This window comes from Microtus oregoni, unplaced genomic scaffold (genome assembly GCF_018167655.1).
Source record: "Microtus oregoni isolate MIOR12 unplaced genomic scaffold, Mior012 000019F_ref0000042, whole genome shotgun sequence".
Classification (NCBI taxonomy): domain Eukaryota; kingdom Metazoa; phylum Chordata; class Mammalia; order Rodentia; family Cricetidae; genus Microtus; species Microtus oregoni.
This window is the reverse complement of record NW_024543078.1, coordinates 21,892,528-21,905,764: the sequence shown is the minus strand read 5'-3', so window position 1 is coordinate 21,905,764 and position 13,237 is coordinate 21,892,528. Positions and strand designations below refer to the sequence as shown.

The window sequence follows — 13,237 nt, the reverse complement described above, 5'->3', positions numbered from 1 at the left end:
TCACTGTAACAAGTAAGTAGCCTGAAGCATATCACAGGTGCCCAAGAATTCCTGGTGAACTACTGGGCAAGCGGAAGAAAGTGCCCAGTGGGCATCACACGTGCCCAACCAGTGCACAGTGCCATCCAAACCATCCAGGCTGTGAAATATGCTGAAAGGATTATTATAGTCACACAGATTATATTTGTACACAGATCAATTTCAGACCAAAGATCATTTGAAATTGTCTAGAGAAAGCCCAGTTCTTTCTTTTATGGTAATCATATCAGCAGATGAATCAATATTCAACCCAGTCCTACTTTATTCTATATATAATGGCTATCCTACATTTAAAAAAATTAAAATTTACATTTAGATCGCACTTAATGGTAACACATCATCAGATGCTTGAGGAAGTAGAAGACAACTGCATCACTTCAAAGTCAAACAAGTGTCTTGTTTCCTAGGCTGGGTCTTAGCATCACTAATATGGTCAGCCCATAGCCATCCAGTCAGCAGGGTGTCAGATATTTTCAACGTGCTGGGAGATCTTGGACGTAGTCTAGACAAATGTTTATTACCCTGTATTTGCGAGCCTCTGGATATAATTTCCAGTTTATAGAAGATTGGGGAAATAAAGAACTAGTGGACACTACTTCAGAAAACACCAGGAAGTAGAAGTGGTCCTGCCAATTTCCCCATTTGTGGAGCACAGGCGGGTCGGGAGGACAAGGGAGTTTTTCACCAGGACACAACTTTGACAACTGGGCTAGGTTTGACCAAAGGATTTCAGAGGCAATAGGAAACTGAATTTAAAAGTTCCTACAATGTTTAAGATTTGCAGTTATTTGTGTGAACTATTCTTATTAAAATATACACAGCACATGCTTGAGAATTTGGGAACAATTATATGGCTTTCCATCTTTTAGCTGAGATATACCTTTGTTAATGATCACACACAAATGGCAGGCCAACATGGCCTATGATCAATTCACTCCCCCCAAATACGGACATGATGAGACCTTTCAATAGGGTAACCAGATATCCCTATGCAGGGCAGGGCGGCAGGAACAGAATATAGACCTCTCCCACCTTCCACTACATGAAAATGAATTAATAATGCATTAGAGAGTCGGGTGTGGCGGCACACGCCTTTAATCCTAACATTCAGTAGTCAGAAGCAGGCAGATCTGAGTTCGAGGCCAGCCTGGTCTACAAAGCAAGTCCCAGGACAGCCTAGGCTACACAGAGAAACCCTGTTTCAAAGCAAACAAAAAGCACTAACCAAACCCCAAACTGAGATGCATTAAAGACCCACATACAAGGGTGGAACTATAAACTCTTAGGTGTAAAATTCTCCTGATTTTGAATCAGTCAATCATTCAACCTAAAGCACAAATAACAAAATAAAAGTTTGATTTTGATAAAACCCAATTTTTTTGAGTGTCAATACATGGTATAAAAACTGAAAAGATAACAGAATAGCAAATATTTGAAAAATATGTATCTGAGAAAGATGGTATTTTTAAATATAATATATTGATTTTTATTTTATATGTATCAGTGTTCTGCCTGCATGTGTGTCTGTTTGAGGGTGTTGGAAGTCCTGAAACTGGAATTACAGACAGATGTGATCTGCCATGTGGGTGCTGGGAACTGAACCTGGGTCTGCTGAAAGAGCAGCCAGGGCTGTTAGCCACTGACCCATCTCTCCAACCCCAAGGTCTGGTATTTGTAGCCTACAAGGACAGCTTACAAATGGTCTGACTGGAAACGGAAAGAATCTGAAGCAGCATCCTTGGAGGCAGTGGCATGAATGCTAATAAGCACATCAGAAGATGCTCAGTAGCTCTGCTACCAGGGAAATGCAAATTACAATGACGACAACTTCGTACCCACTGGCATAGCTGCAAAAGTCAGACAAGCTTGGAGAGAATGTGGAGAAACTGGAAACTCCTGCTACTGATGGGAACACAAAACATTACATCCTAGCACTCTAGAGGCGAATGCTAAGAGATCAGGTGTTCAAGGCCAGAGGGCAACATGAGCCCCTGTGTTAACCAGTCACCATAGCCGCAAAGTCCTGTGTGGTGTGCACATCTGTAATCTGGCACCTAGGAGGGGTGAGGAGTACTGAATTAGAAGCAAATGTATACAGGAGATTTTAGGCTTAAAGTAATAAACATTTTCTGGGTTAATTTAATGATGTCAGTTGCAAAGCTTTGTGAGCCCACTAAAAACTAGTAAATTTACACACAGGAAAGAAAGAGAAAGATTTTATCAACAAAATCCAAAACTGAGAACCCCAAAGCATTCCTGTCAGCCACTAGTGCTTTGGCTTGTACACATGTCAGTTAGTGGCCTCTCTGTAGCTACTATAGTGCATAGCTGGCTATGCACTAATTTAAACTAGAAATTTAAATTAGAAAATAACCTTTCTCCATAACAGGACAGTTGAGCAAGAAGATGGAACCATCTTCAAACTAAGAGCTTGGGTTTCTCTAAAGACAACACACAAGCGCTGGCGATGCAGACCAGGGTGCAGTGCTCGCCTGGGAACAACGCCCCTGCCATAGCCAGACGCAGCGGCACAAGCCTGTCCTGTGCTATGCCAATTTGGTTTGCACAAAGTCTGACATCAGGTGGTGGCCCCTCCAGTGCGGCTACCAGGTTGCTTAAGGAGAGACAAACTGGCCTGGTCAAACAAAGTACATCAAAACACCCGCCACAATAAACAAGAAGTGAAGTGAGAAATTACAGTCCATGGGAAGAAAGACCCATCATGTTCCCTCAATATTCAAAGGCTCTTAGGAAATAATGTCAGCCTACAAAAGGGCTCAGTCAGTCAAGGACCCTGATGACCTGAGTTCAATCCTGGAACCACAAGGAGAGAACTGACCACAGTTGTCTGCCCATCAGTTGAAACATGGAAAAGAGACACGTTCCATGTTAAATGTCCTTCTCTATCTCAACTACAGTTTCTTTGCTCTTAGAGACAGAATTCTCTTTGTAGCCGAGGCTGGTCTCAAGTTTATGATGCTCCTGCCTCAGCTTTTCTGAGTGCTCAAATTATAGGCTTTGACACTACACCTATTTTAACCCTTTCTTATCTTATGGCTCTCATAAAGCTCTTTCATTTAACCTTTTTATGTAATAAGAGCCAAGTTGCTTTTGCTAACCTTTACTTACAAAGAAAAAGAAATAAATCCTAAAGATGAAGGTATTGAAAGAGCCTTTTGAAATCTCACACTTGCCTGTCTTTTCTAAGTACAACTAAAAACTGTTATTGGAAGTCCGGGGCTGACGCTGCTTTTAAACATTTGCCTAGCATGCAGAGGCTTTCAGTTTGATCTCAGCATTGACACAAACAAACACAAGAAAACAGCTCTCACCCCTGCAAAAACAAAAATAAAAACAAAACCCCCAAACTCCTCTGGTGATACTTTATAATTTTAAGTACTAAGATGTGGATATTTTTTCTCACTGTTTTCCAAGAACAAAACATTCTTCAAAATGAAATCCAAAGTTGGCAGCTTGTTTTCAATATATTTCATTTACATGTCAAAGTGAATCTGAGAAAACAGCCCAGTGGTAAGAACCTAGAGTATGCCAGGCCCTGGGCTTGTTCTCCAGGACCTCACTAACAGAAAGGTCAGGTAATTATTAAGAGAATCTCTTTGGCTGCTACAACTTGCCTCCTAGATGTGTGCTACAATTTTAGTTTCTTCTTTTCGTTCAGAAAATGAGGGAGACCTTTAGTAGTAAAAGAGGTTGGGCAATAAATACAGTGAGGAGCACAGCTAACGATGTGGGTAGAGCTCCTCCTACTGGCACAGAGGATGAACTGTCGCAGCCGGGAAGTTCTCTAGGTGGTGCAGGGGAAAGGTAAGGAAGCAGTAGGGCTGGCTCAGAAACAGGGAGGGATCCCACAACAGACGACATTAACAGAAGGTTCATTTAAAGGCAAAGACACTGCAGGGCCATTACAGCAATGAAGTGAACCTGTGGATAAAAGGACCTATGTGCTCCAAATCTATTTCCTGGGAAGGTTAAAGGCATCTACAGTCATAAAAGCAGTAACGGCAGCTTTTCAAACCAGTTACTATCTGTTGAGAAGACACCCACAGAGAATAAAGCTCAGCAGACACTGCGGTCATCTAAGTCAGGGGGTGGTGGTGGCAGCGGCGGTGGTGGTGCATAGCTTTGACCCCAGCACTGGGGAGACAGATGCAGAGGGTTCTACGTTCAAGGCCAGCCTGGTTCCTATAACAAGTTTCAGGACAGCCAAAGCTACACAGAGACCCTGCTTCAAAAACAAACAAAAAGAGACTGCAATCACTTAAGCTAAGATTTTTTTTTAAAAAATTATAAAAAAATGAAGAAATAGATGTTTCTTATGAAAGAATTAACTTTAAAAGACAAATCTAAGTGGCATGTGTTATCCAATCGGAATTTCTAAACTTCTCCCAAAGTGGGCAACTGACACACAAACATCCCTCTAGGAAATGCAGCCTGACGGTTGTCTGGGAAATGGAGAATCTAACCAATCAGTGCCTGCCCTGGCACTACTGATGTCCTGCCAGGAACAACTCCCTTCTACTAGGAACTGGCTTATCTGATGCCTAGTGTGTCAAGGCAAGGATTGCTTAACTGTGTTAAACTCTAAATACAAGGTTCAAGTGACAGTTCTAATACCAGGAGGAAACTGTCCCTAAAGAGGCTCTCCATAAGTTTGGGAAAGGAGTGTACAAAGGGCTGGAGAGATGGCTCAGTGGCTAAGAGCACTGGCTGCTCTCCCAGAGGTCCTGAGTTCAATTCCCGGCACCCACATGGTGGCTCATAGCCATCTATAATGAGATCTGGTGCCCTCTTCTGGCCTGCAAGCACATATGGAAGGAATAAATAAATAAATAAATCTTTTCAAAAAAAAAAAGGAGTGTACAAAGCCTCAAGTTAGGGTGTACAATAGAAAATGTTCTGAAAATAAAAAGGTCTTATCTTTACTGTTTTAGCTTCAAAGTAAACCTGGTAGCCTGTCTGACACCGGTCTGGAAAAATGCTTTTCTCCACAAATATGAAGGGACGGGGGGCATTCCTCAGTGGCACCAGCATCTTATACTTTACCAGAATTGTTTTCTATGGAGGAGTGTGGCAAAGAGAAACGTGGTCTGTTAATCTCCAATAAAGTTTGTCATGGAATGTTAATTTCATGATGTTTCCTAGGCTTCGCCATCTCCCGGCTTTAACACATGTAACACAAACACTGCCGCTGGCATGCTTTGCTTGTGGCTGCTTACACCAGGACCCAAAGTCAGGGCAGAGTTAGAGTGCCTTACCTGGTCGATGTGCTCGTCTTCTCCACCGTAGACATGAGCTTCGCAAATGCATCAGTCACTTTGAGGCTTGAGGTGGAGGTCTCCAGCTTAGCAGTTGTTAATTCATACAACTCTGGATCCACACCTTACAGCACAGAACGATAGTGAGTGAGGGCAAGCTGCACGGTTACAGTGAGCCACAATCCAAATGCAACAGCAATACCTAGCCACAACTGAGTCTGCATAAGCACTCACTGTCAGATCACATACTACTCTAGTGAATGTGACAGTCATTACTGTGTGTGCCACAGTGGGTGGGTGCCAGCTAACTTTGTGCAGCTGGCTCTCGGTTTCCACCCTCACATGGTTTCTGGAGATTGAACTCAGGTCACCAGGCCTGGGCAGCAAGCACCTTTACCTGCTTGAGCTATCTGGGTTTCCTTTTTCATTTTATGTGTGTTTGTCTTAATTATGTACACACATCACATGCATGCCTGAAGAGACAGAAGGGGACGCAGGAGCTCCTGGAACTTGAGTGAGATAGTTGTGAGCCACCATGTAGGTGTTGGGAACAGAACCTAGGTCCTTTCCAACGACAGCCAGTGCTCCTAACTACTGAAATTATTAACCCCATGTTTATTTATTATTTTTAATTAAACAGTAGGCTCTGAAGTATCTGTAGAAGGAACATAACAATTCCATTTTGGAATTAATGCTGTATGTAGCTGATGCCTCTCAAATGCTTCAGGAATCTATCACTCCATCTTACATTCATTTCTGACACAGCCTCAGTGTTTATAAATAGAATAAGCATGCCATGATAATCTCAACTTCTATCTTTGATTTTTTGAGATGGGTTCTTACTCTACAACCCACACTGGCTTTGACTCATGAATGACAATTATCCTGCCTGAGCTTCCTGAGTGTTGGGTTATAGGCATGAGGTACCACATCTGACCTCCAACATTCTCAACTTTTTAAAACATTTTTTATTTTATGTGTGTTGATGTTTTGCCTGGCTGTATGTCTGTGAAAAGGTGTTTGGATCCTTTGGAACTAGAGTTACAGACAGTTGTGAGATTCTATGTAGGTGCTGGGAATCGAACCCAGGGCCTCTGGAAGAGCAGCCAGTGCTCTTGACCACTGAGCCACCTCTTGAGCTCAACATTCCCAATTTTTAAATCAGTCAATGAACCTCATTTTGAATTTTGATCTAATCCCATCTTATCTATTTTTTTTTTTAACTCCAGGATTTTCTTCCATGTCAGAGACTTGGGAGAATAATATAAAGTCTCCACTGTAGAAATGACTTGTTATCTTAACTATGACTAAAGGTGTGAGCGATTACTCAGAACATCAAGTTATTACTAGAAATATGCTGATGTACTTCAGGTAAGAGGTGGGGAGGGCAGCACACTCCAGAGAGGTGAGTGGAGCTCTCTTATTTCCAGCTCACTTGTATGCGTGCAGTCTCCCTTAAATATCGAGCTGGAACAGCACAAGAGAAGCCAAGTTGGGGCTATAGTTAAGCATCAGTTTACAAAAAATGTTTGATAGCTTCTCCAATGTTTTCTTTCTCTTTTTTCATTGAGATAGGACACTTTAATATTGCTCAGACTGGCCTTGAACTCAGTTCAGGTGATCCTCCTGCCTCAGCTAGGACTACAGATGTACGTACGTGGCTGTACTTGGCTTCATTTTATTTTTTAAGAAAAGCCTACAAGATTAGACAAAAATCTAAGTGTATGAACAAGCTTTTTCCTTTCTGAACCCACCCTGCAGATGAGCAGGTAGCAGTGTAGATTTCAGATGTCTACAGGAATAAAGGAACAGCTGCTTCCACGGCTACCAAGCCCACCAAGGGAGAAAGGCCAGAGAAGGTGCATGCTGACTCCCAAGTGCTTAACAGCCCATTCACATACATACACTTTTGAGACAGACTTCCTAACTTTTTCTACAATATGCATACAGGCCAAAGTTAAGATGTTTAAAACTGTAGCTGTCTGTATAAAGACCAAGTGAGCCCAGACTGTTCCCTCTTCCACAGCTAAAAGTTAGCTTCTAGATCTCTATATGGTACAGAACACCCGCATTCTGACTGGCAACAGGGAAGTGCCAAAATCTCAGGTGGGTTTATAAAACTGGACACTCAGCTGTCAGAGTAAAGTGTAGACTGAAAGCAATAGTGTTGACCATGACTAGAAAAAAATCACCTTTCTAGGCCCCCAAAGCATTCTTCCCCTCCATAAACTGCCCCCAAACCAAACAATGACTGAGAGCTGTAACAACCAGTTAACATTTTTAGAAACAAGGCAATTATCTACTAAAAACTAGAGAGAATTTTTAATGGAAGTTTTTTTAAACAGAACTTTAATGAGGCACAGCTTAATCACACAATTAAGTAGCCATCCAAGGTCTATGCCAGCCTCCTAAGAATCACACACAAGATAATTAACAGCAAGCTAAGATAAAATGACTTTCCCATAAACAAGTTGAAAAGGAAAAACAAGTGTTAAGATGGAGCACTAAGGAAGGCATGATACTTGGAGCTTGAGGGGAGTTTTAATAAAACCCAATAACAATAAAAAGCCAAAGCAAATTTATTGTAATCCAATTTGTCCACAGCTAGAGCATACTGATGAAAATTGAGAATTGTAAAGTTTTAACAGGGGTAGAGACTGCATTGGACCATGCTGTGCTCACGTCCACCGCAGCATTAAACAGTTCACACTTAGAGCTGTGTCCTGAGCCCAGGTATCAGGAAATCTCTGCACTTCTTTAAGCAATCAGGTTACTGGTGTTCCTATTAATGCGTTCAAAATGAGTTTAAAATATAAGCAGATTTAATATCTAAACCAAGTTTTAGGCACCTCAAAGAGAAAGTGGCCCCATTTTAATTATAATGTGGATTGCAACCAAACTCAGCTGAGAGGATCTGGATAATTCTCAGCTCCTCCTTTACCTTCAGTAAGTATTATGAGTTGTCAGACAATTCTAGCTCCCCCAGGCTGTTCTATAAATCAGATATACTTGGTAGAACTTTAAGTTGTAAAATATCAAATTTAAGTAAGTAGCAAAACCGGATTACAGACTTTTTCATATACTTACAAGGATTTTGAAAACTAGTAGCTAGACTTGAGAGATCTTGTCATTCTACTCTAGGATCTATGGCTTTCCTGCGGCAGGGGCAGGTTTCTGCAGCTGGCTATGAGAGATGGCATCCTGGGTCCAGGCTTGCCCTTAGCTGACTCTGTTGTTCTCCTTCCTATACCACCACGGCTGGGAAACCACTGAAGTGGTGGCTGGGTTACCTAACAGACTCACCCCAAACAAAATACCCCCAATTCTCAGGAACTAGCTACAAAACTGGCCACTAGTAGGTACAGAAGGGAATTCTCAATATGCATTCCAGAAGTTAGCATCTGAACAGAACCCCAGTAGCTGTCTGATGATCAATGATTACCAGATCACAACTTGGGATGGCAGGGACTCATTAAAATCATATTCAATAAAATGTAAACATTAAAATGCCATTATAATTTCCATCTTTTATTTGGTTAGAAAACAACAAAGTACATTAGTCTTTTAGTTAATGAACTGCAGGGCTGAACATTAACAGGTATAGTGAGTTAACTTTTAGGGTTAGGTTCATAGCAATTACTTTCTTCTATTAACTTTTGTTAACATTTTTATTGCTCTATGGAAACTAACAGTATGCTTTCTATTTAAGAGCTACATAAAAACAGTCATTTTTTTGATGTGGGACATGCTAGATTCCAACATTTTGGATTCAATTATATATTTAGCAGCACTAATAAGAACTAATTAAAATGCTAGAATTTGTAAAATTTACATTATTATAGACACTATAATATGAAGCCATCTTTGTGTACTGAAACATTCTTCTCTTTCTAAACTAGTGTTACTTTCAAATGGCTTTATAGAATATGCTTTCAAAATAAGCATATAAATATATTTTCCACTTAGAGAGGTGAAAAACAAAATATCCTTAGTTGTCTAAAGCCAGTAGGGCTGTATTACTGTGGAAACCACTGCCAACTCTGAAAATGAGAAAGTTTTCTTTAAAATGTATCCCGTGTAAGTTGTTTCTTACAGTCAGGCATTGGAAAGTGGGACGGGGAAGGAAAAGTGCAAGAGAGCCAACATCTAGCTGTTTCCTTGTTTATAGGAAAGTCAAGTGTGGTCATGCTTTAGTAAGTAACCAGAACTGTGCTTAAACACTCTGCTGACCTGGGATTGTGCTGCTGCTAGAGCTACTGTCATCCACGGGCCCAAAGAAATCAAGGTTCAGAAGAGTGGAACCTCCACTAGCTTGGAATTCAGTGACCGTGTTGGTAGGCAGCCACACAGAAGGGAAGCCAAGGGAGGAGGGGTTATGTGTAAAAAGGGGTAAGACACACACTTGAACATGCAGGTTATAATTAGTAGTCATTACACATTTTAAAAAATCAACATTAAAACAACGTGTACAGTATTAGGTTTTCATAACTAAAGTAACAATTTAACTCAATGTACATTTTCTCATGTACAATGTAAAGAATGTTAACACTTTGTTAGGTTTTAGCTAGAAGTCAGTTCTTTTAACCAAAACTGAAAGGTATCAGAAAGACCAGGGAAAGCAGACTAGTTAAAGGGAAACAATACTTAATCTTAACCCAACATTAAATCACTACATGCCCAATCTTTCATGTTAGTTTCTATGAACAATTTCTGGTTTCTAATGCTTTTTAAAAAACAATGACAAAGTTGTGAGCTTCAGGACATGAATCAATACTTTAACATATTTTAAGTAATATGGACGGTGTAACTGCCCTACCCTGATGTGCAAGCTGTACTGTTCCCCTTTAACTCTGCAACAGTAATCACAAATAGTATACATTTTTAAAGAAGTTGTTAATAAAAAGCATGATGATTTGACTGAAGACACCAGACAATAGTAGCAAAAGGTGCATCCAGGCTTTCCTTCAGCAGGACATTCAATTGATGGTTTCCAGGTGCCCTAGGAGCCTAAGCTACAAGGAAAAGCGGGCAGCAGTGTCTCAGGCAATGGGATGGTAAATGCCACTGAGAAGATGGTAACAGATATTCTAGACAATGGCTCAAACGGCTTAGGAAGCAATTATAACTCAGGGTCCACTGAAAACCCCTAGCACGGGCTCTGAAACTAGCACTGTGTGTTAAAGACCCTACAGCACTTGTGTAAGGTACTCCCTGCTCAGAGTTTTAAAGTTGTAAGAAGAACCACTGACTTCTGTTAGTATTTGGAGATAAGTTATTTAAAAAGAATCATGAAAATCATTCATCGTCCATTTGCATTTAAGTACTCTATAAAATGCTACTGAATCCGAAAACTACATTATATCAATAAATATGGATCTATCTGCGCAGTTTTTGGTTAAGTGAATAATTGTGCTTTATGCTTTGAAGCAACCTCTAATCACAAGACTTTGTACCCAAGAAAATTTCACAAAGTAATGCTATAAAACATTCAAATAAATTGGTTCTAGCTAAAATATCATTTAAACTATTTAATTTTGACTTAAGATAAAGGAATTAAAACTTTACCTTGCTATTACTACCAATACTTGGGCATTAATATTGTTGATAATAGTAATGGCTGGTATCTTGAGCAATTACTATTTAGAAAGAAAGCCTGAATTTCCAAAGATAAGAGTAAGAAGTTATGTTCAAACAAAAAAGGAAATCAGCAGAGAGAAGTCTGTCTGAACTGTGTAGCTTTCTTAACTCTAGCTCTGGTGCTAGAGGCTCTACGGAGAGACGTACCATCTAAAGGGTTAGTAAGGCCACTGCTACTCCAGTCAAACTGGACGGGTGGTAGAGACTCCTAGAGTTGAAAACAATAAAAACAAACAAACAAACAAAAAATTAAAATTAATCAGTACAGGTAGTAGCAACGTAAAGAATCCTTAAAGCAAAATCCCCAAAATATAGCAAGATCATTAGGCAACAATGTACCTATAGACAAAATTTGGATAGTATACAATTTCAGGTTATTTGCAAATATTAACACAATCTGAAATTGCAGAATTGATAAACAGTATACTTATTGACATTATAAAATTTACATCCAACAAATGGAGTATCTTTAAATTTTCAAACAAACTTATGGACTGATTCTGCGATTCTATTTTAATCTTTCTCAAGTTGTGTTTTAAACTGTTAGATTTCAAGAAAAGGATTTAAAACACACATATTTTTAATTTTTTTAGTGACTACATTAATTTTAAAAACTAGCCATGTAACACTAGCAGATAAGGTGCAACATAACAGAGAAGGAACTAAACCGAAAGTGAATTTGGATTGTTGAAGATGGTAACTAGTTACATATGATCTATACTAACTTCGCTGGTTTCAGGATACATAAAACGAGAAGGAACAGATTCCAGAATCTCTAGTTCTTTACAAGTTTCCTGATTCCTAGTAAGTGGGATGTATACTTTTTTGCTTGTTTTTGAGACAAGGTCCTGGCTGTCCTGGGACTCACTCATTGTGTAGACCAGGCTGGCCTCAAACTCAGGAGATCAATTTGTTTCTGCCTCTGAGTGCTGGGATTAAAGGTGTGCATCACTATGCCTGGCTAGGATGTACATTTTTAAAGTGTTGATTTCCAGATATTTAAGTGTGTGTGTGTGTGTGGAGGGGGGGGAGTATGTGTGTGTGTGAGAGAGAAAGAATTTGTGTGTGAGTTGGGGGGGGGGGGAGAGGAAGACACTGGACATCCTGCTTCACACTCTATCTTACTCCTTTGAGACAGGGTCCCTCAGCAAACCTGGGGCTAGGCTGCCAGTCAGCAGGCCCCAGGACCTTCCTGTCTTTGTCCTGCACAGCACTGGGTTACAGACTTCGAGTGGATATGTCCACGGTTATTCAAACTTAGGACCTCATGCTTGCACAGGCAAGTGTTCTTAACCATCGACCCATCTCTCCAGTCCAATTAATAAATTAATATATTATTGAGATAAATTTCTCAGCCGAGTCTCAAACCTGTGGTCCTTGTGCTTCCAGCTATTCAATAGCTAGACTGCAGATATGTCGTGTGTACCTCCAGAACAGGCCAGGGATTTATTTTAGTCAAGTTTTCTGGCTTAGAAATTACTTGCAATCAGATTTTTTTTTTCTTTTTTTTGAGACAGGGTATTGTTTTGTTGCTCAGGGTGGCCTTAAACTGACTATGTGAAGCTAGGCTGGTTTTTGAGCTCGTACTCCTCTTCGGTCCTCCCAGTGAGATCACTGCATGCACTACCTAGGGGATTTATGTACGACAGTGAAGTCTTACAACTGCTTTGACTACTCTAGGTTTTTAAAGTTCATAACATAAAGTGAACAATGTAACATCAAATAGAAGATAGTTGGCAGACGTTCTTTAAATAAGCAGTAACTTCATTTTAAGATTTTTTTTTATACAGAAAACTGTTTATGTTTTCTCTTTTGTTGACTGTATTAGCAACACCTATGGAAATAACTTGTGTTCTATTAGATTTTTAAATACAACATGTTGTTGCTCATTTACATTCATGTTGTTGGCATTCTAGCCATGCTTCACTGTAAGGAAGGTGCTATTACAACATTATACTTACTTTTTTTTTTCCTGGGTAAAGATACTATTATATGTAGGATAGGAACATGAATTAGTTCTTTGGGGAAGATAATATAATTGTTTTGGTAAAATAGGGATAGGCAAATTAATATAAGCATTTAATCTCCATAAATCAAGCTCAGTCTGTCCAGCTTAGAGGCTGAGGAGGAAGGTATAAAACCAAGTAAAATGTTGACATTAAGAGATGCCAGGGCTGAAAGACAGTGGGACAGAAGGGAGAGTGACCACTGAGGGTGTCTTTGTTCCATGTCTGTGCAGTACACAGCTCCCAAGGGCCTGACTACATTCTCAGCTCCTAAGAAGC

The 13,237-nt window shown here is 40.1% G+C and overlaps 1 protein-coding gene across 3 annotated transcripts in view; it reads right to left on the bottom strand.

Annotated features, from left to right (window-relative positions):
- Aftph (aftiphilin) overlaps positions 1-13,237 on the bottom strand; it is a 67,014-nt gene that overhangs the window by 1,633 nt on the left and 52,144 nt on the right. For 2 of the 3 annotated variants that reach the window (XM_041669000.1, XM_041669001.1), the window contains 3 exons: positions 11,100-11,160; positions 9,546-9,626; positions 5,316-5,439 (listed from right to left, as the gene is read on the bottom strand). In XM_041669000.1, coding sequence (XP_041524934.1) covers positions 5,316-5,439; positions 9,546-9,626; positions 11,100-11,160 — 266 coding nt within the window. The remainder of the gene's footprint in view (positions 1-5,315; positions 5,440-9,545; positions 9,627-11,099; positions 11,161-13,237) is intronic. The other variant, XM_041669002.1, reaches the window with a different exon arrangement.